Here is a 25,782-nt window from a genome sequence, read left to right on the forward strand (position 1 = left end):
CTACCTAGACCAGTGTTAGGATTCTGGCTCCTGGGATGTAAATGATGAATCTTATAAAGATCATGCCTCTGAAATGTTTCTGACATTTTAAGTTAGGGTTCAGCTTCTGTGACTTGTTGAAAATGGCTTGTGAGCAATACATGATTCTGAAGTGCTAATTTAGTTACGTAGGTGAGACGTGTGGAGTGTTGTTCCTTCTTCATGGTTGGTGCAAAATCCCTTGAATTGAATATTCTTGAGATATGTATTGTAGGGATTTACATAAACCCTTACAGTAGGATTATGTGGTTAAATGGTTGGGATCATCTTGTGATAGGTGTCAAGACCCAACACAAGTTAATGACCAAAGTATCCAAAGCAAATCCTTAGCTTTGATGAAGAAACCCTACTTGCTCCCACAACATCATCAAACCCTTAATTCAAATATTTTTTTGCTAGACTTGCTCCATATCTACTTAAAATTATGTCTTTCATTACTTGGAAGTTTATTCTTACTGCTTTTACTGCCTCAATCCATTTCTTTTTAACGATAACAAAGTCTTATCTTCAAGACTTGATGTCAGCTAAACGAATCTTGTTCCTCCATCATTCTGTCCAAAGTCAAGTCTTTTGTTATTGAGAGAGAGAGAGAGCTGGTTTATATTTGCTTTCACCTTCTCCATTTAAGTCTTTCTCTTGATCTTTTAGGATCATTTATTGAAATATTTCTTCTAACGGTGACTATAATTGACACGACTCTTTACATTTCCCCAATTATTTATTTATTTATTTTTTAAATTTTTTGATAAGCAAGAGTTTTTTTTCTTTTTTTGATGAGAACAATGGTTTATTAAAAGGGGAATGGTCGAGCTGACCAAACCAAAAATCGAGATACAAAGAAAAAAATGCAAAAAAAAAAAAAAAAAAAAAAAAAAGAAGAAAAAAAGAAACACAATGATTCCCCACTTAAAGCAAGGTCGGCCGAGATTACCAATCAAATGTAAAACAGTTACATTTCCCTAAATTCATTTATAATTTTATCTTCCATAGTCTTTCCCCGTCTTTACTATACTTCATTTATTAACTTGATACTTCTTAACCATCCGACATACACAACTTCATAAAGCATAGTTGGTCTTACTAAAATCTTATAAGATTTTTATTTTAGTTCAACTAATAAGCCTCTTTTTAAAAAAAAGTAATTAAATATAACTTTGTTGCATAGATCGAAGAATGTACAATGTAGTCGAGTTGACCCACCTATGAAAGAGTAAAAAACAATAAAAGCTACCTAGAGCACATCGGCTCCCACCTAAAAATAAAATCTTCAAAAAATACACCTTTGAATTTACATAGGAATTGGTTTGGTATTAGTAAAAGTTGGTGTTGCAATAACAGCCATGGTTTTAAAACTCTATTTCCCATCTTGTTTCGCTCATGCTAGATACCGAGTCATCTCGGACGAGTTTTCTGATACATTTGAGCTGTTTCGCTCCAAAATTGGAAAAATGAACATAGGGTCTTAAATCTCGTTCGAAAAATTGACTTGTCCGTCCATCTCGTCCATGCCTGATACCAAGATGACTCGGTCGATACATCTCGGTCTCGGACGAGTTTTGAAACCATGATAACAGCTCTCAATTTTTATTGGGCCATGCAACATATATATTTAAACACTTTGGCACATTCCTACTTCGGCACATTCCTATTTCTCAAGATGACAATTCCACCATTACTTATGTTGGCATGACTAATTGACCAATTTACCCTTCTGGGACAAGTTTGTTCCACACAAATTCTTGCATTATTTTTCACTACACATACCATTTTTACAAGTTACAACAAATACGAATTTGAAGTACAAAACGAACAGAAGACCAAATTCAATTATTAAATTTTCTCCTTTTTTTTTTTCCCCAGTATAAATAACATTGCTGAGATTTGCATTTGAACTCTACATTTGAGAAAACTAACTTCAAAGCCTCCTCAAAACCACCAGACAAGAGCCGCCCCGATGAACTGAACATCCAGCATTTTGTATCATTATAAACGCACGTTACTGTTCTCTTAAAAGAAATTAATCACATCTGCAATTCAAAAATACAATAAAGATCAAAATCAATGAATCATTTATGACGCAATGATGAAGCAATTGATTACATTGCTATTTCTTCGGGGTCTTTTTTTTTTTTTTTTTAAAGTAATTAAGTGTTGAACTAATACCCAACCTGGAGTCCCAATAAAACTCTAATAAGAAAATATGGTATTTTGGATCTTAGGAAAGCTTGTTTTGGAATGGAAACCTATGGATTTATAAGCAAGGGCTGTAATCATTCTCAAAGTAATGAAACTCTCTCATCTCTCTTATGTGGAAGTAGGCCTAGCCGAATCATGTAAATCTTGTGTTTCTTGTTTGTTTCGTTTCAGAGCGGGTGACCTCAGGGATGGGTAGGGTTAGTATCTCCAGCCCTGCGTGGAGGGGGGAGAGCCGAGTGTCTCCAGCCCTGACGCTGAGGGGGAGTATTAGAATAGTCCCACATCGCCTGGGTACTATTGGGAGGTGTAATGTATAAAGCGGGGGCAACCCTCTTATTAAGCTTCAAGTCTTGAGTGTCCTCACCTTTTCATGGTAGGGCATTTCTCATTGAGATAGGAACTCCTGTCCCAGATACAATGGTATCTCCAATTATAACCACTCTGGGATGTAAAATATATCTCTTCTCACCATCCCCATTAAATTGTTACTAGGATTTGATACGTAAAGTTGTAGAAATAAACTGAATTTATTGATCATTACATATAATTCAAATTAAGATACTGTATGAAAGCATGCGATGGGTAGTGCATGTGGTTAGCATGCATACTTTAAGGAGAGAAGAATCCCATCGTAATGCACGAGTCATAAATCAAAGATTTTGTTTTTTGTTTTTTTGGGTATAATGGAATAAAACTTCTTAATCGATGAACAATATTACCTCTATGATCGAAGGATTGGAGTTGTAGTCCGATGTGAGCTACTACTACCTTCATCGGTCCTCTCATCGATATCTTCAATAGTGAAGGATTGCTCATAGTGCTCCGGTTCTTGAATGATAGGAAAGAAAAATGGATCAAACACAATTCCACCATCGGCATCCTTACTTTTCAAGTTATCGTCAATTCCGCTGTAATCCAAATTCTGTAAAATATCAGGAACCGGAATACTGACATCCTCCGCAAATTTACTTCCCATTTCTATGTCATTTTTTTCCTTTAAACTCATCCCACCCCTTCCAATACTTTGAGAAATGGATCCCCCACCTATTTGATCATCTTCAAGAACCCACATTCGGAAATTGTTCAATGAAGGTGGGATCCTCGACAAAAATAGTTCTCTAATATTCCTAAGCATTCCCTTGTTATATGGGTTCTCCTTCTTATCGTATCTGTATCGGAAGTTCTCGTAAGTTGTCTGCAATACTCAAGAGAACAAGGGATGAGAAAACTTGACCAAAAATTAAGCAATGATCCTAATTCTTAACAATCACATCTACCAATTCTTTTTGACAATTAGAAAAAAAATAAAAATAAAAATTGTGGTTTGAAACATAGTAACAAAATTCGTGGTTCGGGAATAATTTGGCAAGAGAAAGCATTGGAAAAGGCTGGCAAAAGATCAATGAAGTCGGGAAAACATTGGATAAATTAAAAAATAAAAATGATTTTTTAAAAGTATAAAATATGTATTTAATATATTAAATGTTAAATAACACTTTAAAATGCTAAAAATAAAAATAATCTACGTTTTATTTTATTATAAAAAAAAAATTGTGATTTAATTGACAACTACTGAAATCATGATTTAATCGTGTTTTCTTTTTCAAAAAATTACAGATTTTTTTTCACTATGGTTTGAAAAGATAACATTAGTTCGACCCATCCAGCAATGGCTCCCAAGACCCAGCTACCATGGATATGTGCATCATTGGAATATTCGATTGCAAAGTTTCGATAAATTCCTTTAAAAATCAGACAAAAATCTTGATGCGCATAAATAATTCTTGAAGATAGTTGGAGCATTCCACAAAGTGCAAAGGGATTAATAACAAAATTATCTTCAGAATTCAAGAATCTCATTTATAGATTTCCTAGGAAAGTTCTCACAAAACAAGCCAATCAAATCATGGACCCATTCCATGGTTGGATTGTGGTTCTCTTATATAGACACCACGAATAAGCACCTCATTTAAAAGATCAAGCCGACGAAGTCATGGATCCATTCGATGCACCACTAGGGGATGGTGCATACATCTTCCCATGCACCCCTCTGGGTGTGAAAAGAGTCTAGAGGTGACCCTAATGTGACTTCGCTCACACGACGTACAAAATGTGCCTCAAGCCCTTGCCTGCATAGTGACAAAGTTGGGGTCCAAGAATAGTTCGGCAAGAGAAATCTTTGGAAAAAGTCTGGAAAACAACGGATAATTTAAAATATAATAATTATTATTTTATGTATTTTTTTTAAAATGATAAAATAACAATTAAAAATGCTAAAAAAAATCTATGATATTTTTGAGAAATCATTGATTAATCATGATTTTTTCTAAAACTTCACGATCTTTTGAAAAAATCAACTATTAAAATCGCTGATTTTTGTCACTATGCTTGCCTGCACCTCTGCCCTTGCATGCTCGAACGTAGCATCTCATTGGGTCAACTAGACCCATGGTAAGTCAACCTGAAGTTCATGCTACAATAGGGGTATTATATCAATTGCCAAGTCTCTCTACTGGTAGATTGTGGAACCAAACTATGTGATCATGGTAAAAGAAAACATTCTCACATGAACTCACTACTCTCAAACCACTAATTACAAGTTCACTTGTGTAAATATTTCCTAAAATAAAATACTTATTTAGAAGGATATACTTTTGTTTCACGATTCCTACCAAGCGATAGTAAATTTTTCAGTGCAAAACATTTGTAGCGCAAATTATTTGCAAATGAAGTGGGTATGAAAGATCACCTGGTTTGTGCAGATCAGATAGAAATGGAAAACCGATAGCCCACCAACAAACCAGACAACTATGAAGCAATAAACTATGAGTGCAACCGATAGGATCTCTCTGTGCATTGTTCTCAATAAAGTATCTTTACGCTTATGTTCAAGAATATTGATCCAAGAAAACACAAAGACGTACAAGCACAAAACAGTTGCGGATGATATAAACAAGTAGAAGAACCGGTAGTTACGCTGCAATCAGATTGAAAGAGGACATCAGTTTCTAGCAAAAACAGGCTTGACATTTCTTAGAGGATCTGAAAAATTATGGATTGCAACAATAGCATGTAAAAGACACGATTTTGTTATAGTAAAAATGACATACATTGACATTGTTAAACAACCAACAATTCAAAAAGACCGATCTGTTGGAAAGGGGGAGAACTATAAATATAAGAGGGTCACGGGGCTTTAACTTGAGGTATGACACACCCGAGAGTGGAGGAAAACATACACTCAACACTCCCCCAGTCCCCCTCACTCATAAAGGTGGAAAGAATCGAATCCGTGACCTATATGAACCTAGCGCTCTGATGCCATGTTAACCATAGAGAAAAAATCAGGAATAATTTGACAAGAAAAAGTTTCAGAAAAAGTCAGCAAAAGATCAATAAAGTTGGGAAAACATTGGATAAATTAAAATATAGTTTTTTAAGTATAAAAATTTTAAAAAATATATATGCATTTTATGTATTAAATGTTAAAATAACACTTAAAAATGCTATAAAAAAAAAATAATCTGTGATTTTTTCAATAAACCGTCAATTAAATTTCTCAAAAACTTTGGGAATTTTTGGAAAAAAATTCGTAATTTAATCATGATTTTTTTTAAAAGTTGCAGATTTTTGTCACTATGATGTTAACCAACCAACTACTGCAAAATACCAATTTGTTGGAGAGGGTGAATATAATAGGGTCACGGGGCTTAACTGGGGTATGACACACCCGAGAATGGAGGAAAATATACACTCAACAAACATTAATGTTGACACGGTATGGGTACACACAGTCATCAAGTAGAGTAAAGATAGTATCTGATCTTAGCAATTGGTTTAATGCTTAAAACACTTATTATATCTGGATTTGAAATAACTTACTACTCCAATGCACTGGCCCACCCACGGACAGTGATGATCGAACCTCTGAACACAGTTATTGCAGATCGAGCAATGAGAAGCACGAGGTGGACGATATAATAAACAAGTGTCACAGAACTTGACTTTCACTACATGACCATTTACGATGACATCCTTTGTTCGGGGTAGTTTCAAATGAGGGGTTCTCCCATTGACCCACTCCGTGGATGCAGTTGTTAGATCAAACGAGTCATCTAATTCAGGTGGTCGTGAATTCCTTGGGATAATACCAGGATCTCTACCAGATGTCAAGAAGAGAAATACCAAATTCTGCATAATTTTTTCAAAGTGGTCAAATTTAATCTTCCAAGCTAAATTAAATTTCCAATATCAATTTATTACCAGAAAGGAACCCATTTTAGCACACTCGTCTATATGTTTGTACAATAAATGGTTCCAATGTTGCCAATACATTTCTTTGTGTGGGGTCAGATATAGGCACAGAGCATCAAGTACAATGATAATAAAAGATTGGGTAAGTTCAAACATAAGAAATTAGACAAAAACACTTTCAATGGGATGAATAGGTTAGTTCCAGTTTGATTGCCAGATAGTTATCATGATAGGTTGGCTTATATATGTTTTATCGACGCTTAAACTTCCTAAACATGCACATTTCTAATGTCTATATATCTATATATATGTGTGTGTGGGTGTGTGGATCTGGTAACTCATGAAAAATGACTCATGGAAAAAACACATGATCTCAACCGTTTACACAAAAAATCCTATGGTTGAGATTCATCCTCGAGATAAGTCACTTCAAGATGTGTGTTATGGGGATCTGTATAAATCTCAGCCATTGGATTTTGTGTTTACACGGTTGAGATCATGTGTTTTCTTATGAGTCATTCTTCATGAATCACCAGAACCCGACCATATATATATATATATATATATATATATATAAATGGATAATCCAACACAATTGGATGATCTAAACAGATAAAATGGTCTTTGAATAAGACCATGAAGTTTGGAGTTTTCAATTGAGCAGAAAAATATAAAATACAGTAGGAACTATAAAAGGATAGAGTAGATTGGAACCATAACACTCATTACAACTCATTAGTAAAATAACAAAAAAATTACTAACCGAAATGGTGAGGATCAAGCCCACAACCAATGCAGGATACCCAAGAAGTCGATCATGGTCTCTAATCTTCATAAACACTTGTAAACAAAATGCTATTGCAGGAACACCTATAAGAAGTGTGGTTAAGAATACGGATGACGCATCAGGACCAAAGATAATTCTCCCACCACATAGAAATCTCTGACATGATCAAAACAAGCTTCGAGTCAGGGTAAGTCTGTTTGCTAAGTATATATAATGTGGAATCCTTTTTCAGCATTTTTAATAAGTTGGCACCATCGATATAGATGGATTAATAGTCATCAAAATGAAGTCCTTTAAATCTTTACAGATTCAAAACTAATCCGAAAAGACTTTCATAACTGAAGCACTAAATGTTAACAATGTTAAGCAGAATCTAGTTTTGTCTATAAAAAAATGAAAAATAAGGACAAATTGTCCCAAATCAAAGATCCCATCGAGAAACAATAAATTTCATATCCTTGGTTTCATGTTCAAGGTAAAAAAGTTCACATATGCATCACAACTTGCTAGGATTTCATATGGGAGAAGATAAAAAAATGTAGATATTTAATCTATTTGAATTCCCAAGCTTTCCATCTAAACCACATTGAAAAGGTAAGAAGATGGTACTCATGGCCTTCTAGAATACAAATCTTATTCAACAATTCATGTTCAACTAAGCAAATCTCAAACATAAATAGTAAATTAAAAATGAAAATCACACAATATTTTGAATCTAACTTGAAGTGGGAGCCCAATGATTCTCCTCCACACTAGCGAATCAACAAATCAAATTCATGAACATAAGGATAAACACAAAGATGTGTGTGGGTGTGTGCTTTAGAAACTTGAACAAACCCCATCCAGGTTTCTGATTAAAATCAAACTCCCAATTTTCTGTAGTATTAGAAACACAAAACAAAAAAAAAAGTAGACAGACAAGAACCACTCCAATTATGAAAAAGAAAACCTATGTTATAATAAGTATTAGAAAAACTTCAACTCCTATCTTGATCAAACAAGCACATCCAATAGGTTTTGTAACCACCAATAACCAATGCAACAAGATCTATTATTAGAATGACAGTAAAATAATAAATAAGTAAACCTCTGATTTGTTAGTTAAAAACTTATAATAAATTCATACAAAAATGAAACAAGCAATGGATAGAAATCAAGACTCGCATTTCTTGCATTTCAAATTAATCCCCCTAGGGGGAAAGTTGGAATTTGGAAGAACCCAATAATCATTTTATGATCAAATAAGAAAACCCTCCCACGAAAAGAACCATCTAATAAGATCAAGTTACAATGACCAATAGTCAAACCCAGATAAATTTTCAGTGTTACAATTCCGAATGAGGAGCTAAATTTATGGTCTAATAAACAAGTAGATACAAGAGAAGAATTCCCATGATTAAGGAAACAAAAATGAGATAGACGTAAACCCGTAATGCTTCCAGTCCAAATTCAATCTCTTCTAGGGAAACAAAAAGTGTTTATGTTCTAATCTTACAACAGATGCCATTCAAACAAACCATCCAACATGATAAAATCGTATATTTAGATTTAAAAAAAGAATATTGAGAGAAACAGAAGACTATCCACATTGCTTTTTTCTTGTTATTTGTTAAGTGAAATTAACAAAACCTGATACATTTTACGATCAAATAAGCACATCCTGTGTCAGATACACAATCCTACATGATCAATTCACGCGATAAATAAAAGAAACTAAGAAAAACCCAATTTGTTTTATCATAAAAAAAAGCACATTCCAGTAAAATAGATTATCCAGCATGATCATCGTCGTGATGATGCGATAAACATAAGAAGATCCACATTGCTTTTTCTCCAAATTTATTATTGATTATTGAAAAATAAGCAAAACCCATTTTATTTATGATCAAACAAGGAAAAATCTAGATCAAATAAACAATCTTAAAATATCAATTTTATGATTTATGAAGCCAAAAATTCGCTTTTCATAAGTGAAATTAAGGAACACCCATTTGTTTTTATAAACAAATAAGCACATCTAGATCAAATAGACAATCTTACAAGATATATTTCATGATTTATGAAGCAAAAAAAAAAAACAAAAGTGCTAACAAAACCCAATTTGCTTATAATCCAATTTCATTCTTCAAAAGAGAAATTAAGGAATACCCATTTGTTTTATAAATAAATAAGCAAATCTAAATCGAATAGATAATTCAAGCAATGTTAAATCCAGAATCTGAGAAAGAAAATTCAATAAGGAAAGATATTTAGAACCCCAAATAAATAAATAATCATCCAAAAGAGAGAAAATTGATGAAGACTCACGTTGCTTCCCTTCCATATTTTATATAGCCTCTTGTGTCTGCAATGGGGAGCCATATTTTTAGAAGAAACTCCCCGATTTCGATGTCGATGTCCAATCATATAAGATATGTTAACAACCCATTTGAGAAAAAAATCAATTTTTTATATTTGATTCTAGATTTCTCTTTAAAGAGAGAGAAATATATATTTTTAATTGTTCTTGATAGGTGGGGATGAAGCAGGGGAAGAAGGCTTTCTGTCTCTCTCTCTCTCTCGTTCTCTCTCTGTCTCTCTGTCTCTGTCTCTCTCTCTTCTTTCGATCAAAGCCAGCTACCCCTGCTCACCATTCTCTAACGGATCAAACCCATAACGCTCTCTCTCTCTCGCACACACAGATAACGATAGCCACGGCGGATTTTCCAATTTCCCGCGAAATTTGCGCGGGAAAAATAACTTCATGTACAAATACCACTCCATCTGTTGGTGAATATTTGAGATAGCACCCTATGTTTTCAAATTAATGACATGCCCCCGTTTGACCTCGGTCTTCACTAATAGACTAATAAAAAATGACTAATTGTCCTTATCTTCAGCCTTTAACCAACAAACATAGTGACAAAATTCATTAAAAAAAAAATACTGACGGGTGGGATGTTAAGACCCTAAACCGATAAGCCCAAAAAGCCTATTGGAATGCATAAAATTTAAGCCCTTGTCCACTTGGACACGTAACAAACCACCACGCTCAGTAGTCAATGTTCACGATGACTTTCACTCTAGCCAAGGGACTTCTCAAGACTTTTCTCAGGGTTTTTTCCCCCCGTAGTCTATAGCTCTTAGGTATTTCTGGAGGGCTTTTTTTTAGTGTTTTTTCCATAATCCTTCCCAGTAATCTTTTTTGTGACTCGAACTCGAGATGTGGTGTTTGCACTGATACCAAATGTTAAGAACCTAAACCAATACATCAAAAGGCCTAATATATGTTAGAATACATCATATGACACCCTCACTAATAATATCCATGGCCCGAAGAAATTCCGACAATTTTTTTTTGTTTTGAATTTATTCAAAATAACCAAATTGACACCCACACTAAAATATTGCTGGATTAAAATTTGGAATAATAACCAAAAACCCTTGATTTTATTTTTAATCTCTTGCGTAAAATATTTTACCCTACCCCTTTATTTAAATAAGATATTGGAAAAAGAAAATAGAATTTTGTATAATAAAATAAATAAAAAAATCTAAGGTGATGATATTACCACACCATTGTAATATTAATTTACCTTATAAGTGAATAGATGTACAATGACAAGATTTCATTTTATATAGTTTGTTTTATAATAAAATCAATTAGTGTGAATTAATGTTGTAATGATGTGGGTTTTTTAGTTAGAGATTGAATTTGAGGACGTTTTAGTCATTTTGAATTAAATTTCTAAAAGAAGATCTAGTTCAAAGGGCACATCATTAGTTTGAAAATATAGGGTAACTTAAACATTTACCAAATTGTTGAGGGTGTCTCTAAATAACTTTTGCGGGATGGGTTGTTAACAGGTAAACTTTTGAATTTGTCTCTGTTCTCATATCGTAGTTTGTTTGTCGTTTTCCTTTTTCCTGCACAGACAGATGACAAGTACTCACTGTCTGGGCATTGGATATTCTTACAAGTGGCAGTCCAAACAACGAGTGGGATCTTGTCTTACGAATGTAATAAGATTTTAATCCTTACTAAAGGTCTTTTTACTCATATGGACAACCACATCACCAGTCCAACACTCTAAATTTCATCGAAAGTCTCAAATTAAAAAAATAAAATTCAAGAAATAATTTTTTTTTAGCTTGATGTAAGTTTTTGAAAATTGTCGAACTTCCAAGTAACTCTCAAACTTAAAATTGAAATATAATGATGAAAAATAATTTTTTTGGGGATTTATTTTTCTAAAGTTCATATACTATTTTCTCGATAATATTGAAGCATCCGATCATATTTTTGGATGCCACAAGGTGAGCTAAAGGTTAGTCAAAAATAGTAAAATATTTCAGAGAAACATTTTTCCTACTAACTTAGTAAGATTTGAAATCTTACTAAGGATCATTGAACTTAAATGGATTATCAAATTGGCAATCCAAAACTAAGGTTTCTGATCCTGAAAATAAAATTAAAAAAAATAATTTATGAAAAAAAAACTATATTTTTTTAAATGAAAATGATTTCCTCGAAAAATTTAGATAAAAATAATAATTAGTGAAAAATATTTTTCTAATTAACATGCAAAAATAAAATGAGGTGTTTCAACTTTTTACTATGAGAGATATTTTTAGAGAGGGGTTATTGACACCCCAACTTTTACTTATTACATCCTAATTACTTAAATTAATTATCACACCCCAATTAAAAAAGTTTCATATAAAATCTTAAACCTAAAACAAAAAAATCTAAGAAAAAATAAATAAGAATTTTTATTCGCAGTCCAACTTTTACTTATTCTCAACTATTCACCTATCTTCTTTATTTATTACTAAGATTTGTTTCTAATTATAATTTCAACATAATAAAATATTATAACACTCATTCAAACAATTTTAATAGCTTTTTACAATTACAAAAATGTTTATGTAAAACCTTAAACTTAAAACAAAAAAATCTAAGAAAAAAAAATGAGAGTTTTATTGGCACCACAACTTTTACTTATTTTCAACCATTCATCTATTTTCTTTATTTATTACTAAGGTTTGCCTCAAATTACAATCTCAACATAATAAAATATTATAACACTCCTTCAAATAATTTTAGTAGTTTTTTACTATTAAAAAAATGTTCATATAAAATCCTAAACCCAAAACACAAGAATCTAAACAAAAGAAATGAAAAAAATGAGAATTTCTATTGGCACCTCAACTTTTACTTATTCTTAGTCATTCAATTGTTTTCTTTATTTGTAATTGAGGTGTAATAAGCAAAAGTTGAGGTGTTAATAATACCTATCTTAAAATATCTCTCATAGTAAAAAGTCAAAACACCTCATTTTATTTTTTTCAGATTAATTAGAAAAATATTTTTCATTCATTATTATTATTTTTTTCATTTTTTTTATCTGAATTTTCAAGGAAATCATTTTCATTCAAAAAGCATAATTTGTTTTACAAAAATTACTTTTTTGATTTTTTTTTTCATAATCGAAAATCTTGGTATTGGATTGCCAATTTGGTAATTCATTTAAGCTCAACGACCCTTAGTAAGATTTCAAATTTTACTAAGTTAGTAGGAAAATGGCTTCTCTAAAATACTTTATTGTACCAAGTCACCTTGTGGCATCCAAAAACATGATCGGATGTTTCAATATTGTAGTGGACAAAAGTATACGAACTTTGAAAATACAAATCCCAAAAATATAGTTATTTTTCACTGTTGTATTTCAATTTTAAGTTTGGGAGTCATTTGAAAGTTTGGTTACCATCAATTTTCAAAAACTTGAATCAAGCTAAAAAAAAAAATTGTTTCTTGAATTTTATTTATTTTTATCTGAGTTTTTTTATGAAACTTAGAGGGTTGTAGTAGTATTGGACTGGTGATGTGGTTATCCATATGAATAAAACAACCCTCAATAGGGATTAAAATCATACCACATTAGTAAGACAAGTGTTTTACTATTTCAATTGAAAATGACGATATTTGGATTTGTATTTAATTAATAAAGAGTATAAAGATTGTAAAAGAAATTAAGATGGAGGGACTGTTGCAAAAAAATTCCAAGTAATCCTCTAATAGAGTTGCGTGGTCGCTATGCATCAACAATATGCCCGTCAACAAAATCGCACTAACAAACATCGTTTGAATGATGATTTAAAACTCGATTCCACATGTTTAGATGAGTTGAGTCAAGTCAAAAACTCACATGGACTCATTTGAGTCAAATAGAAATAATTGTAATTTAGAGAGATTATATTAGCACACCAACTTTTACTTATAACACATCAATCCTTTTGAAGACAATTGATTGTTTACTTGCCTATATATAGTTTATTGTGTTATAAGTAAATTTATAAAGAGAACTTCTATTGGCACACCATTCATGATAATAAGTCTAGCCTTACTATTATCTTGGTAAGATTTCAAATCTTAAAATGGTTGTTGAGCTCACCTTGTGGAATCCAAAAACATGATCCGACGCCATGGGAATGTAGAGGACAAAATTCATTGAACTCTATTAAAATCAAAACAAAATTTAAAAAGGATTATTTTCACTGTTAAATTTTAATTTTAATGTAGTCATCCATTTTCAAAACCTTGGATCAAGTCCAAAAAAAAAATTGATTTTTTTTAATCTTAGTTTTTCCAGGGAAAACTAGTGGGTTATGAGTGTTGGATTTACCAATTTGAGCACAACAACCCTGAGTGAGATTTCAAACACACATGTATCAAAAGGATTTATTTGAAATACTGACTAAAGGGTTTTTAAAGATTATATAATTAAAAAAAGAAATTTTCTTTTTTTAATTTTGAAAACTTACAATCATGATTATAGGGTATAGTTGCAATTTTATTGATTTTTTAACCATAATAACCTTGCTTGTATAAAGTTTAAATGTAAAACTGAGAGCATTTATGAGATTCAAATTTAATGTTGTGTGGCAAATCATTTTCTTGGGAGGGAGGGGTGAGAAAAGATTTGCCCCTCAAGCGGGAAAACCCATACGTCAGAAAAATATTTTTTCCTACTTTTTGTATTTGCTTTGCACCAAAAACACCGTTAAATTTCAATTTTCCAAGACAAATTATTTTCCTTAGAATTTGTTGTGCAATCAAACATGTCTTTAATATATTATTTAATTGGATAAATTACCATTTCATACGCTGAACATGGCAAAATTCCCGTTAGAGTACATTCTCCATTTTTATTTCTAAAACATGTTTTCTAGCGAGTTTGTCACTTATATAATCGCCGATCTCGCCATAAAAATATTTAGGGTATTTGGCTTTAACATTACTTGATATCTTGCTGGTAATTTATCGGTGAGATCATTGATTATAAAAATGATGAATTCATTGGAAAACATGTTTAGAGATATCAGAAGCAAAATTTTGCCATAAGTTGCGCACATTTAAAGAAATTTCTATTTTTTAAGTTTTCTTCTATTGTGTTAGTCGAGATCGGATTGTTGAAACCTAGAGCATTTGGTTTTGGTGAAAATTAGAGAAAACCCCTATGATTTCACCATGATGACATCCCATGAACTTTTTTCTACTCTCTCTCTCTCTCTCTCTCTCTCTCTCTCTCTCTCTTTTTATATATATATATAAAAGCTTTGAGGGACCATGCCATGCATTAAATTGGGTCGAAGATGAGAATACATCATATTTTAGAAAAATTACTTAAAGGGCCTTGATAGAGGGATTTCTTTCTAATTAGTCCCTATGTTTTAGGGCTTCTCTGAATAATCCATTTAATAAAACTTCATTTTTGAAGCTGCCAAATTAGCAAGTTGGTAAGATGTGTGGAAAGTGTTCCCAGGTCTTAAGTTCGACTCTCTTAGAACCCAAATTCATGATTACGTTCCAAAAAAAAAAAAAAAAACTTAATTTCTAATCCATCTCTTACGATTTTGATGTTGAAACTGTCTTTAACCATTTGAATTCACTATTTTTGTCAAAAAAAAAAAAAAAAAAAGGATTTCTGACATCCTAGTCAAGTTTCGAAGATTTCATTTTAATGAAAAGGATTTGAGAAGGAAGAAGAAGCCATATTTTCAAGGATTTTTTTCAAATATTTAAAAAATGTATGTAAAAAGTTAGAATTTCTTTCAATTTTTTTTGTTTCGTGTTCGGATGAAAATTGATCAAAGATGGTTCTTTTGGTTTGAAATCACTATACAAGTTGTTCTGTCAAGTTTTTAGTTGATTTTTCCAGGTATTTTAGTCGAAACAACTCTAAAAACAAAAACGGGTGGGATTTTACCAATATCGAGCTCACCACTTTTTATTTTTGGTTTCAACATTTTTATTGTTGAGTTCAACAATTTTTTAAAATTTGTCAAACTCGAGGATAAAAATGTTGAACTCGACAATAACTAAAAAAGTGGTGAGCTCAACATTGTATAAAAAGATTTAAAAAGATTTGAATCTCAGTTTCGTTCTTCATTTTTTGTTATGAATCGTCAAAATAAATCAAAAAATACATCTAAATGTTCACAATTAGAAATATATCATTTCCATTCATCATTCACGATAAAAAAATATAAAAAATGATTGGAATCACCCTTGAAAAATCTAAGTATGTGAAGAAGATGACAAAGAGGGTATGTTGAGTATTTCAAAAACATTATATGCTGAGATGAGACTGAGAGACCATTAAGAAATATTTACTAATGTACTATCAAGCAACTGCCCAAAACTTTGGGATTAATCAGAAAAAATCCCTCCATCAGGGTCCTTTTAAGTAACTTTCCCTACATTTTTATGATTCATGAAGAAAGCCCAATAGAATGGATAAGTGGTGCTCCTTTCAGTAGTTGTTGATTGTTTCAATCGATACCATTAAAAGTGCTTTTTTGGAGCCAAGAAGTACTTCCAAGTGAAAAACAGTTCATGTGGAAGGAATGTAGCACACGAAGAAACAAGTCTGTAAATTCAGTCCAAAAATACTTACCTCAAAACACGCAAACGAACCATGACATCATCCAAATTTTCGACAAAAATTGATAATAAAAAATTACTCCAACTATTTCCAATGTCATAGTATGGATAACAATGTAAGATCTGAAAAAGAATATGAAAGACATTTATACTGAAAATATTACCTTTGCATCATCTGATTAAGTGGAAAATTTCTTGGCTCAAAGCTCCGTGACATATAGTAGATTCTTCAGGAAAGCTATCGGCATTGATATCCTTCCCTCCTCAAGAATAATATTAAGATATTACAATCTGGAATAAATTATGACAATGAAAATCATTCAAGAAAAATGGAAATGTTCTCTCCCTCTCTCACGGTGTGAATTGTGATGTTGGTTGGGCTAATTCTATCTTTAAAAAAAGAAAAGAATCATTAGAACAGACATGCAACAACGACCCATCTCTCAAGACCACTTGTCTGCCTTGCCTGGCTACACCATCACGACAAAAACAGTGATCTAATCCACATTTTTTTTGCTCCTGAAGTTCTCCTTCAACGATGCAAATTTCTTCTTACATTGGTTAACAGTTTTCCCAGGGACTGCAGCTGCAACTCGTTCCCAGCGCTGACTTGTTTCCTTGGGGAATGTTTTTAGAGCTTGAACCAATGCTCTTTCTTGAACAGCAGACCACAAGTCCTGTTCCACACAAGGAACCCCATTCGCGACTCTCTCAACATCACCACTGCTCGAGGACTGATTAGGATTAACAACCATTGTAGGAGCATTGTTTTTCGACACAACAACGGGGGTCGGGGTCGATAGACCTTCTGATTCTTGTCTGGTTGTCAGAGGGGATTCAATGGTTGGCGCTGGTTTTCTCTTCTCGAGGAATGAATCAAAAGCTTTCGTAGAGTCAGGCTTCTGGAGAAGAACTGTCTTGGTTGCCTTGAGAATCTCTTCTACCGATCTTCCAGTACCAATGAACTCTGAGATAACTTCCCATCTTCGAGATGTTCCTTTGGGGTATTTTTGTATCCCTTTTCTCAGCAGCTCGATCTCTTCTCTACCCCACGGTTTCTCAATTTTCTCATACCCGTTTAATGGATTCTTTTGCTTCAATTGTGGATTGATGCCATTTCCATTAACTTTCAAAGAACCATTCAATTGTGGTTTCTTCTTCTCATCTTGCTTTGCTCCATCAAATTTCTCATTCCCTCCAAGTACATCTTTGAGAAGTTGGGCTTGTTCAATCATCCCTTCTTTGTGCTCAATCTCATCACATAGACTCCTCAACCGATCAATTTCAAATGACATACATAGACTCTCGACATCATCTTCCGTGAGATCAAGTAAATGTTTGGAAACAAGGGGTGCTGAGATTGTACGTAAACGACTCCGCTCTTTGCGCAGGAGTTTCTTCTCTTTCTCCTTGATCTTCTTCTGAGTCAAAGCAGCTTCAGCAGCTTGTTTGTCCTCTTCTTCTTTCCGGCGCTTTTCCTCTTCAGCAACCCTTGTGGCCTCTTCTTCTTGTAACTTCCTCGCAAGGAACTTGGCTTCCTTCTTCCTTTGCTTCTCTGCTTTCTCCTCATCTTTTCTCTTAAGAATTCTTGGATCCCTCTTATAAGCGTTGTCGACAAGAGCACGTACACGTGCATATTCTTCCTTCCTCGCCTTTTCTCTAAGTTTGGTGTTCTGTCTCTCCATCCATCTCTTATGGTCACGAGACTCGGCTTGTTCAAGATCAAAGTCATCTGCATGGGGAAACTCCCGCCAGCTTTTAAAGCTATACCAAAAATCATAGAAGCTATCTACTTCTCCAAATGGTGTACACTCTTCGCCTAAAGACGGGACCGGTTGGTTAACCGACCACCGCCCATTCCTCATAAAAGCTGGACCAAACACCTTGAAGAAGTCTTGCGGAGCACAGTCGGTCGGGATTTCATCATCAAATTCGTCGGTGGAGTCGTAAACCCTTCTCTTCACAGGATCTATCAAGACCTCATAGGCTTCTTGGATGGATTTGAAATGGTTTTCTATTTCATCTTTCTTTCTTTGCTTTGCAGCTTCAGTTTCCTCAGCAAGAAGAAGAGCAGCTTGTTTGTCAGGGTGATGCTTCAAGGCAGTCTCTCTGTAGCTCTTTCTTATTTGTTCCTCAGTAGCAAGAAATCGTAGATGCCCCAAACCCAACAACGCATAGTGGTCTTGTTGCATGTCTCCAGAACCAGATTTCTTTTTCCCTTTACTGCTATATGAATCTGAGGATGCCATATATGCTTGTCCCTTATCTGTGGACGTGTTCTGATCATCGACATTTTTGTCTTCTTCCTCACAATAACCATGCAATTTAAGCACAGCCAGATGGAATGCATGCCCTGCAGGTTCAAAGTTTCTAGCCTTGACAGGAAGACCATTTGATGAGATATATATTGGCTCTCCATCAATGATCTCCGTTGAATAGGAAATGAGCCGAAACCTCAGTTGGGTAGTCATGATATTTGCAGAAGAATCCACTTAGTCAAGAAAGAGTAAACTCCAGAGTCTTCTAAGTCGAGGCTGCAAAAGGATCAATTGTACACCCGTTCAGTTAAGGGAATACATTAAATAAACACATACTGCATTTCAAAAGCAATTCCAATAAATAAAATCATATTGATTAGACATAGTAAATGTGATAACACAAATACTGACACACTTTTGTTTTTTTGTTATTGTTGAATCTTCCATTCATGGGTCAAAAACACAATTAACAAGATGAATGATACACAAATATGTGCAACGATGGAAAGGAAATTAATTAAACCGAAGGGTGGGATTTTCTGACTGAAAAAATTCCAGATTATGGTCATCAAAGAGATGGCCCAATAATTGAACAGTCCTAGTCAATAAGCAAACGCACCTGCTGCCGCCAACACAATGTTTGGCAAAGCTACATGATATGAAGTATAGATCAATTCATCAAATAAATATTTTAGCTGGTTTACATCAAGGATTAGTTTTGAGACGATACCTATTTACTCTAGTAAAAGATAATGTAATTGCTCAAATACAAGAGCAAGTACCTTGGTGTATGTTATTTGTCGATAACTGAGTGTTAGCTGATGAGAATCGAATTGAAATCAATGCAAAAAAAAAAATAATAAATAAATAAATAAAAAAAAAAAAAAAAAAAATTGAACTCTGGATAGCTGTTAGGAGTGGCTATAGAATAAAAAGAGCCAAAGCAGAGTACATGAAATGCAACTTTAGTAATGACACAGAAGAAAAGCCTGAAAAAATGTATAGCCATGAAATATACCAAAGCGACCCTCTTAGTTATCTTGGGTCTATTACCCATAAGGTTGGAGAGATTGGGGATAATGTTGTCCATAGAATTAGAGTTGGAAGGCTAAAAATGATGAGTCTTTCAGCAGTGCTATGTGACCAATGCATACCATTCAAATTAAAAAAAACTATATGAACGATTATGCATAATAGAGTTGTGTTTTGGGACAATCAAGAAATAACATGTCCTAGATGCCAGAGACGAGGATGTTGGGATGGATGAGTGGAAATACTAAGAAAAATAAAATTAGAAATTGATGAACTCACAAAAAATCTAAGAGGATCCCCAATAGTTGATAAAAAGTAATGGAAAATTGATTGAGATTGTTTGGTCTGTGCAACAAAGACCAATGTAACCCCCAATTAGAACAATTTGAAGGTTCTAAAAAAGCAAATTGAAGATGAAAAATGACTATTTTTGAGAAGGCAGAATCGTTGGGTTACCGGCCTTAAACGAGTCCCTGGGCCGCGATCTTTTGCAAACCCCCTATAATGCGAAACACAAATCAAGTCAACGGTCAAGGGTAATGACGAAAATTTTATAATTATTTAGGTCTTCACTTAATTAAATCTAGATTTATCATCAAGATTATTTTAGATTAATTCTTTTTTTAGTTTTGGGTAATTTTAGGTCTTTATTTTTATGTTTTTTGGACTTATTTTCATATTTTATTGGCCTATGGTCTTAATATAATATTTAGAGGAAGTTTGATAACTTTATGATGTGTTTTATATAAGTTTATTAGGGTTGAAAATTTATAAGAGAGAAAGTTAAAAAAAATTAGGTATTTTAGTTTTATTAAGACTCTTGGTCATGGTTTTTAAACTCGTCCGAGACCGAGACGTATCGTCCGAGTTAACTCGGTATCAGAGCTGAACGAGACCAACTCACAAAGTCATTTTTTTGACCAAGTTTAACATCTCACGTTTAATTTTTTGAGCTGTCTCACGAAATGTCTCAAACGTATCGGAAAACTCGTCTGAGACGACTCGGTATCGGAGTTGAACGAGACGAGATGCGATATCGAGTTTAAAAACCATGCTCTTGGTTGATTTTCCTTATTTATAGATTGTATTAGGATTTATTTATGAATAATGAATGGAATAAACAAGAAGTTTTGGTTTTCTTTTGAATGTTGGTGCATTGAACATGGTTGATGCCATTGAAATCATTGGGATGATTTCAAGGTAAATATCATTTTTTTTATCTTCTTCTTATCTGCTATCCTCTTTTGTTTATTTGTGAAATCAAGAAACCATCAAGAACTCAACCCATAAACTTTGTTTTCTTGATTTTTTTTCAAAAAATTTTGAATTCTTGATTCTTGATTTCTTAAAGTCTTGGATTCTTGAATCCCCTTTTTTGATTTTTGATTCTTGAAATCCCTTTATTGATTCTTGATTCTTGAAACCCCATTTTGTTTTACCCTTTAATCCTTCCCCACTTTCTTTAACCTTTAATTCTTTCCTTACCCCCTACAAACCTTTACCCTTTTCTCTATCCTACAATAATTGAAATAAAATCTTCATTTTACCTTTTGGGTTTACCCTATCCTAATCCAAATCGTAAACCTAATCTCAAATCCTTAACCCAATCCCCAACCAGTTTTCCCTATTTTTCCTAAATTAAATTCTATTTTCTTATCTCCCCTCATAATCCTGCATCACCTTGTCTCTTGACACTTGACTGGAGAGCAGCTGGAACTAGAAACGCAATTACTATAAAGCAATTAGAGACAAGCAGGGTTCGAACCTGCAAAGAGCCGTATCTCTGTCCCCTAAACCGTTCAATAATCTATCCCTGATATACAGAATCGTACTTGGAGTGCGCCTTTATTGGAAAAAGAGTAACGAGTTGTCATCTTTCCGTCCTTTTTGATTGATTTTAAGGAAACGAGGGCCCTTATCCTACTTATTTGTTTGTTTGACGAGTGCTCAAGATTGGAAGTATGGGAATCGGACAACCTATTATTCTCTTAGGCACCTTTTCCTGCTTATCTGTTATAGGGCGAGTGTCTAAAGACCTGTTGTGTACGGGTAATGAAAGAGAGTTCCCTTTCTTTCTTTGTGCACTTAGGAAAGAGCACAGCTAACATGAGAGCTACAAATCTTCAATGGGTTTGTAAGTCGTATTTCGTTATTCGATAGCTTCATCCAAATACATTAGGTTCAGTGTCCCGAAGTGTACATAGAGATTCGCCGAGACGAACAGCCCTCTCTATCTCCCTAGTGGTCGATCCCCTCCCGGGCCTTGCAGTCGACTCCTTACGGAGCCTTTACTTCTTCGATCGGAAGGGGCCTTTCTTTTCGTGAGATCCCTGGTCAAGAGTTTGTGCCATTGTGTGAATTCAAATTAAAGCTTAGAAACGGGAGCTATTGGTGCGGTTGAACCTTTACAATTTGCTACACCGAAGCGTTACATTCTAATAGAACTATTGAACCGATATGAACACTAATTAATTGAAGACATGGCTATAGCCAAAATTGAATGGGGGCCATATGATGATGTAATTTGAATATTATACATATACTAACACAAAATCCCCCTCCCTCCCCCCCCCCCCCCATTCCACCCCACACATACGCAATAAAAGATATATGTACCCATGTATATATATATATATATATAAGGGGGGGGGGGCATATACAAAACTAAACATTGTGCCAAATATTTTTCAATATATGGATTAGAAGTTTCGGAATGGGCTGATTTTTTGTGAGGATGATCTCTATGGTGAGGAGATCATCAGCCCATTTTGAAACTTCTAACTCCATCAAAAGTGGTTTAAAAAGATAGGACGGTCCACAATTCTTCAACTTGTAAACTGGGGTTAGAAGTTTTGGAATGGGCTGATTTTTGGTGAGGATAATCTCTGTGGTGAGGAGATCATCAGCCCATTTTGAAACTTCTAACTCCATCAAAAGTGGTTTAAAAAGATAGGACGGTCCACAACAATTCTTCAACTTGTAAACTGGGGTTAGAAGTTTTGGAATGGGCTGATTTTTGGTGAGGATAATCTCCTCACCATAGAGATCATCCTCCCAAAAAATCAGCCCATTCCAAAACTTCTAACCCATGTATTGAAAAATGTTAGGCACAATGTTTGGTTTTGTATATGGCCTTGAACTTGACCCTATATATAACCTGATATATGAAACTATGAGAGAGAACTTCTATGTACTGAGATATTCTGTGAGGTGTCAACTACACTAGACAATATCCTATTAAAAGGGGTTAATTTTACTACCAATAACCAAAATAAGAGCTTCAATAAACAATCCCATCCTCCAGGACAGTACTAACTATAATAAAAACAATAGTTGAAAGCCTCACACTTGAAACCCTACTAACTGACGTCTTTTGTTTTTGGTTATCAACTACCCAAGGTTTGATCTTAGGCGACTAGCCATCTCGGATGCCTATTCATTGAATATTTTCTCTTTTACATTATCAGCTCCCTGAAGTTTGATCTAGGTGACTAAACTCCCAACTCTATTCAAGTAAGATACAAGTGCAGCCAAAATATTTTTAAAACTCTTGAATTAGCCCTACTATCAAGAAATTCCCAAAGAAAGAAAATATGACACTACAAACATGGAACTGTAACCAAGATTTGTTCGCACAAGTAGATAATCAAGAATGTCTCATAAGAATTCAAAACCCACTTGGGGTAAAATGTTCGATGTGTTCAAAAGTTTATTTTTCAAAGATTTTGCTTTTAAATGGGACCTTGTGCTCTTGTCAGTTTTTAGTGTTTTTTTTTTCTTTCCTTTTTTCGTATCTAGGTAGGTCTTCTCAACCTCCTTTTTTCCTTTACAAAATATAAAACTCCACTTCACAAAAACCAAAACTTTGACCACAAATTTCACAAAAATATAACTTTCATTTTTCTTTCTTGGATTGGGATGGTCATTTCGACCGCCTTTCACGTTTATTCTCTAACCAAATTTGAACTTATCTACAAAAAAAAAAAACTCACTTGTCAACAAACTTGAATTAATAGAAATTATTGCTCTAGAAGCCATTCTAATTTCCTACCTACTACATGGTTATTCATTCAAACATACTTTCATGAGGCCACCAATTCTTAACTTCGTGGTGATATTTATACCATATAAATCATTTTCAGAAGGAACAATCACTCACAATCGGCATCACAAAACACCAATACCAAACAGAAAAATCAAAACCCTAATCTCAAATTTCAGATCCATAACCATCAAATAACACAAAACCCATATTCCAAACTAACAAATTCAATTAGAAAGATATAACCCATGAATCCAAAACCATCAAAATCGAAATCAATCAAGAATCAACGCCCCCATATCTAATCATTAGCACTTTAACCAATATAATAGATAAACTAAACTCAAAAACCGAAAACGAAACCCCAATCTAAACCAAAAGCATGAAGAGTGAGAAGGTTTTGATGAACTTGCCTGGCGATGTGAGGACTCTGATCAGAGAGAAAAAAAATTGCGAGGTCTCGTAGGATCGCTGCAGAATTTCTTCTCTCGTTTTCTAGGGTTTTGTAAGATAAATAGATTTTTAGAGAGGCTACGACTCGGAGAACTGTAGTGAAAAAGCCATGGTATTAAAACTCGGTTTGCGTCTCGTCTCGTCTTTGCCAGATACCGAGTTGACTCGGACGATACATCTCGTTCAGCATTGAGACAATGGTTTTTAACCCTTTAAAAAATCTGATGAATAGGATTAAGGGCCTGTTCGTTTGGGCTTTTGCGTGCAACTTTTATTGTTTTCACGACTTTTTTTTGAAAAGCAAAAGCCCTTTATCGATGTTAGTTTGGGTTTTGTATACTTTTATAGATTTTTTCAAAATGTGTATCGAAATAAGGTCACCTTAGATGCTCTAAAGCACTTACGCTTCTCAAATCACCGAAAAACAACTTAGTTGAAATGTCTAACGTACCTTTGATGAAATCACACATTTCCATCGATTTTTTTCCTTGGTTAAAAATAAAAACCTTTTTTGTTTTGTCTCTTCACAGAACCCATTAGGACTTGCTTGAAGATATCGAACAATACCTTCACATACTTTCAATCAAGTACATTGCACGACACTTTGAGATTTGATTTCTTTCCATCTTTTTGATTATCTTCTTCTTCACAAACATGTTAGGTTTTATTTTTGGTTATCCTTGATTTGATGATCTAATGGGGAAGATCTCAACATAAGTCGTTATTCGTTGTAGGTTTTTATGTAGATCACAAACCCAAAGGTTTTGGAAAGATTTTTAGGTATTGTGGGTGTTAGACCCATTAGACCCAATCAATTTTGTAGATCTGTAGAACTGCACAATGAAAGAGCTTGGCCTTTCTTATCTTCAAGGAATTATTTTTTGTTATCATTTTTCATTTCAAAAACTTCTCTTTGGATAATGAGATAGTGAAAAGCTTTCATTAGCTTATTTTACGAATACTATTAACCATATAACAAAGTTTCACACCCCCTTTTAATAGATACAAAGACATAGGTTAGTAGTTGAAAATCAGTGAAGTTAAATTTATAAGCAGATGAAATAGAGGATGATTTGGATAATGTTGTGGTAAAAAAACTTAAGCACAATCTGAAGAAGGAGAGAATATAAAATATGCATTGATAGGATGTAATATCTTACTTATAACATTTGTTTTAATTTTGTTTACAGTGTTAGTAGTAGCATTTCTACTTAATCGACGATGAAACAAAGTAAAACACGTTGTATGACCTATATGTTTGCTACAATGCTAATGTAGATGACTATATATTGTTTAGATGTTAATTTATATGTTAGTTGATTAATTTTTAAGTTTTCAATTAGTTATTATTTAAATATTTAATATTACTTTAATATTTTTTGTCCTCATATGTCAAAAATATATAATTTGATAGTTTTGGTACATGTAAGGGTAAATTGGTAAATTTTTCAGAAGCCAACAACTAGAAGCTATCAAACAAACATCAATTTCAGACTTCTCTACAGAGCCCAGTATATTTCAGTTTTTGTAACAAACAATTTTTCCCTATAAGCAGCTTCTCAAACTCTGGGCTTCTGCTTTCTCCCAGGTATAGTAGCCTGCAGTTGAAATTGCAAGTTGTAAAGAACAAACCCTAAGTTTTTCACCCAATTTGGACCCAAACCCTTTATTCTCTGATTTTTCTGGTTTACTTGGTTGAGAAGAGGAACAAACATCGATTTGAGGGCATGATTTTAAATCTCGTTCGAGACCGAGACAACTCGTTTGATACATCTCGGTATCATTTACCAACGAG

The 25,782-nt window shown here is 33.6% G+C and overlaps 2 protein-coding genes across 4 annotated transcripts; both read right to left on the minus strand.

The window, feature by feature from the left end:
- Positions 1-925: 925 nt before the first annotated feature.
- On the minus strand, positions 926-9,904 carry LOC147400611 (putative protein S-acyltransferase 1). Of its 2 annotated transcripts, XM_086446366.1 has the most exons (6): positions 9,584-9,895; positions 7,253-7,432; positions 6,118-6,426; positions 4,985-5,212; positions 2,955-3,430; positions 1,391-2,066 (listed from the first exon to the last, which is right to left on the minus strand). In XM_086446366.1, the coding sequence occupies exons 1-5, from the start codon at positions 9,680-9,682 to the stop codon at positions 2,957-2,959; spliced, it is 1,290 nt and encodes a 429-aa protein (XP_086302492.1). In that variant the 5' UTR covers positions 9,683-9,895; the 3' UTR covers positions 1,391-2,066; positions 2,955-2,956. The 2 variants fall into 2 exon arrangements, with proteins under 2 accessions (XP_086302493.1, XP_086302492.1); XM_086446367.1 differs by lacking the exon at positions 6,118-6,426 and having other exon boundaries at positions 926-2,066; positions 9,584-9,904.
- A 6,443-nt stretch (positions 9,905-16,347) lies between these two features.
- On the minus strand, positions 16,348-24,089 carry LOC147400612 (uncharacterized). 2 transcript variants are annotated; one of them, XM_086446368.1, is made up of 2 exons: positions 23,948-24,089; positions 16,348-18,736 (listed from the first exon to the last, which is right to left on the minus strand). In XM_086446368.1, exon 2 carries the CDS (start codon positions 18,671-18,673, stop codon positions 16,700-16,702), a length of 1,974 nt encoding a protein of 657 aa, XP_086302494.1. In that variant the 5' UTR covers positions 18,674-18,736; positions 23,948-24,089; the 3' UTR covers positions 16,348-16,699. The 2 variants fall into 2 exon arrangements, with proteins under 2 accessions (XP_086302494.1, XP_086302495.1); XM_086446369.1 differs by lacking the exon at positions 23,948-24,089 and adding an exon at positions 21,693-22,041.
- Between the last annotated feature and the right edge of the window lie 1,693 nt (positions 24,090-25,782).

Source organism: Akebia trifoliata, chromosome 6 (assembly GCF_017979445.1).
Source record: "Akebia trifoliata isolate Shusen 1 chromosome 6, ASM1797944v1, whole genome shotgun sequence".
NCBI lineage: Eukaryota > Viridiplantae > Streptophyta > Magnoliopsida > Ranunculales > Lardizabalaceae > Akebia > Akebia trifoliata.

Excerpts from the sequence above, each read along its gene's own strand:
- LOC147400611 (XM_086446366.1), bottom strand. The coding sequence starts at position 9,682 with ATGATTGGACATCGACATCGAAATCGGGGAGTTTCTTCTAAAAATATG. Across the intron at positions 6,427-7,252 it reads GCTTGATCCTCACCATTTCG|AATTTGGTATTTCTCTTCTT; the intron begins GTTAGTAATTTT and ends AAAATTATGCAG. Across the intron at positions 5,213-6,117 it reads TGGGCCAGTGCATTGGAGTA|CGTAACTACCGGTTCTTCTA; the intron begins GTAAGTTATTTC and ends ATCTGATTGCAG.
- LOC147400612 (XM_086446368.1), bottom strand. The coding sequence starts at position 18,673 with ATGACTACCCAACTGAGGTTTCGGCTCATTTCCTATTCAACGGAGATC.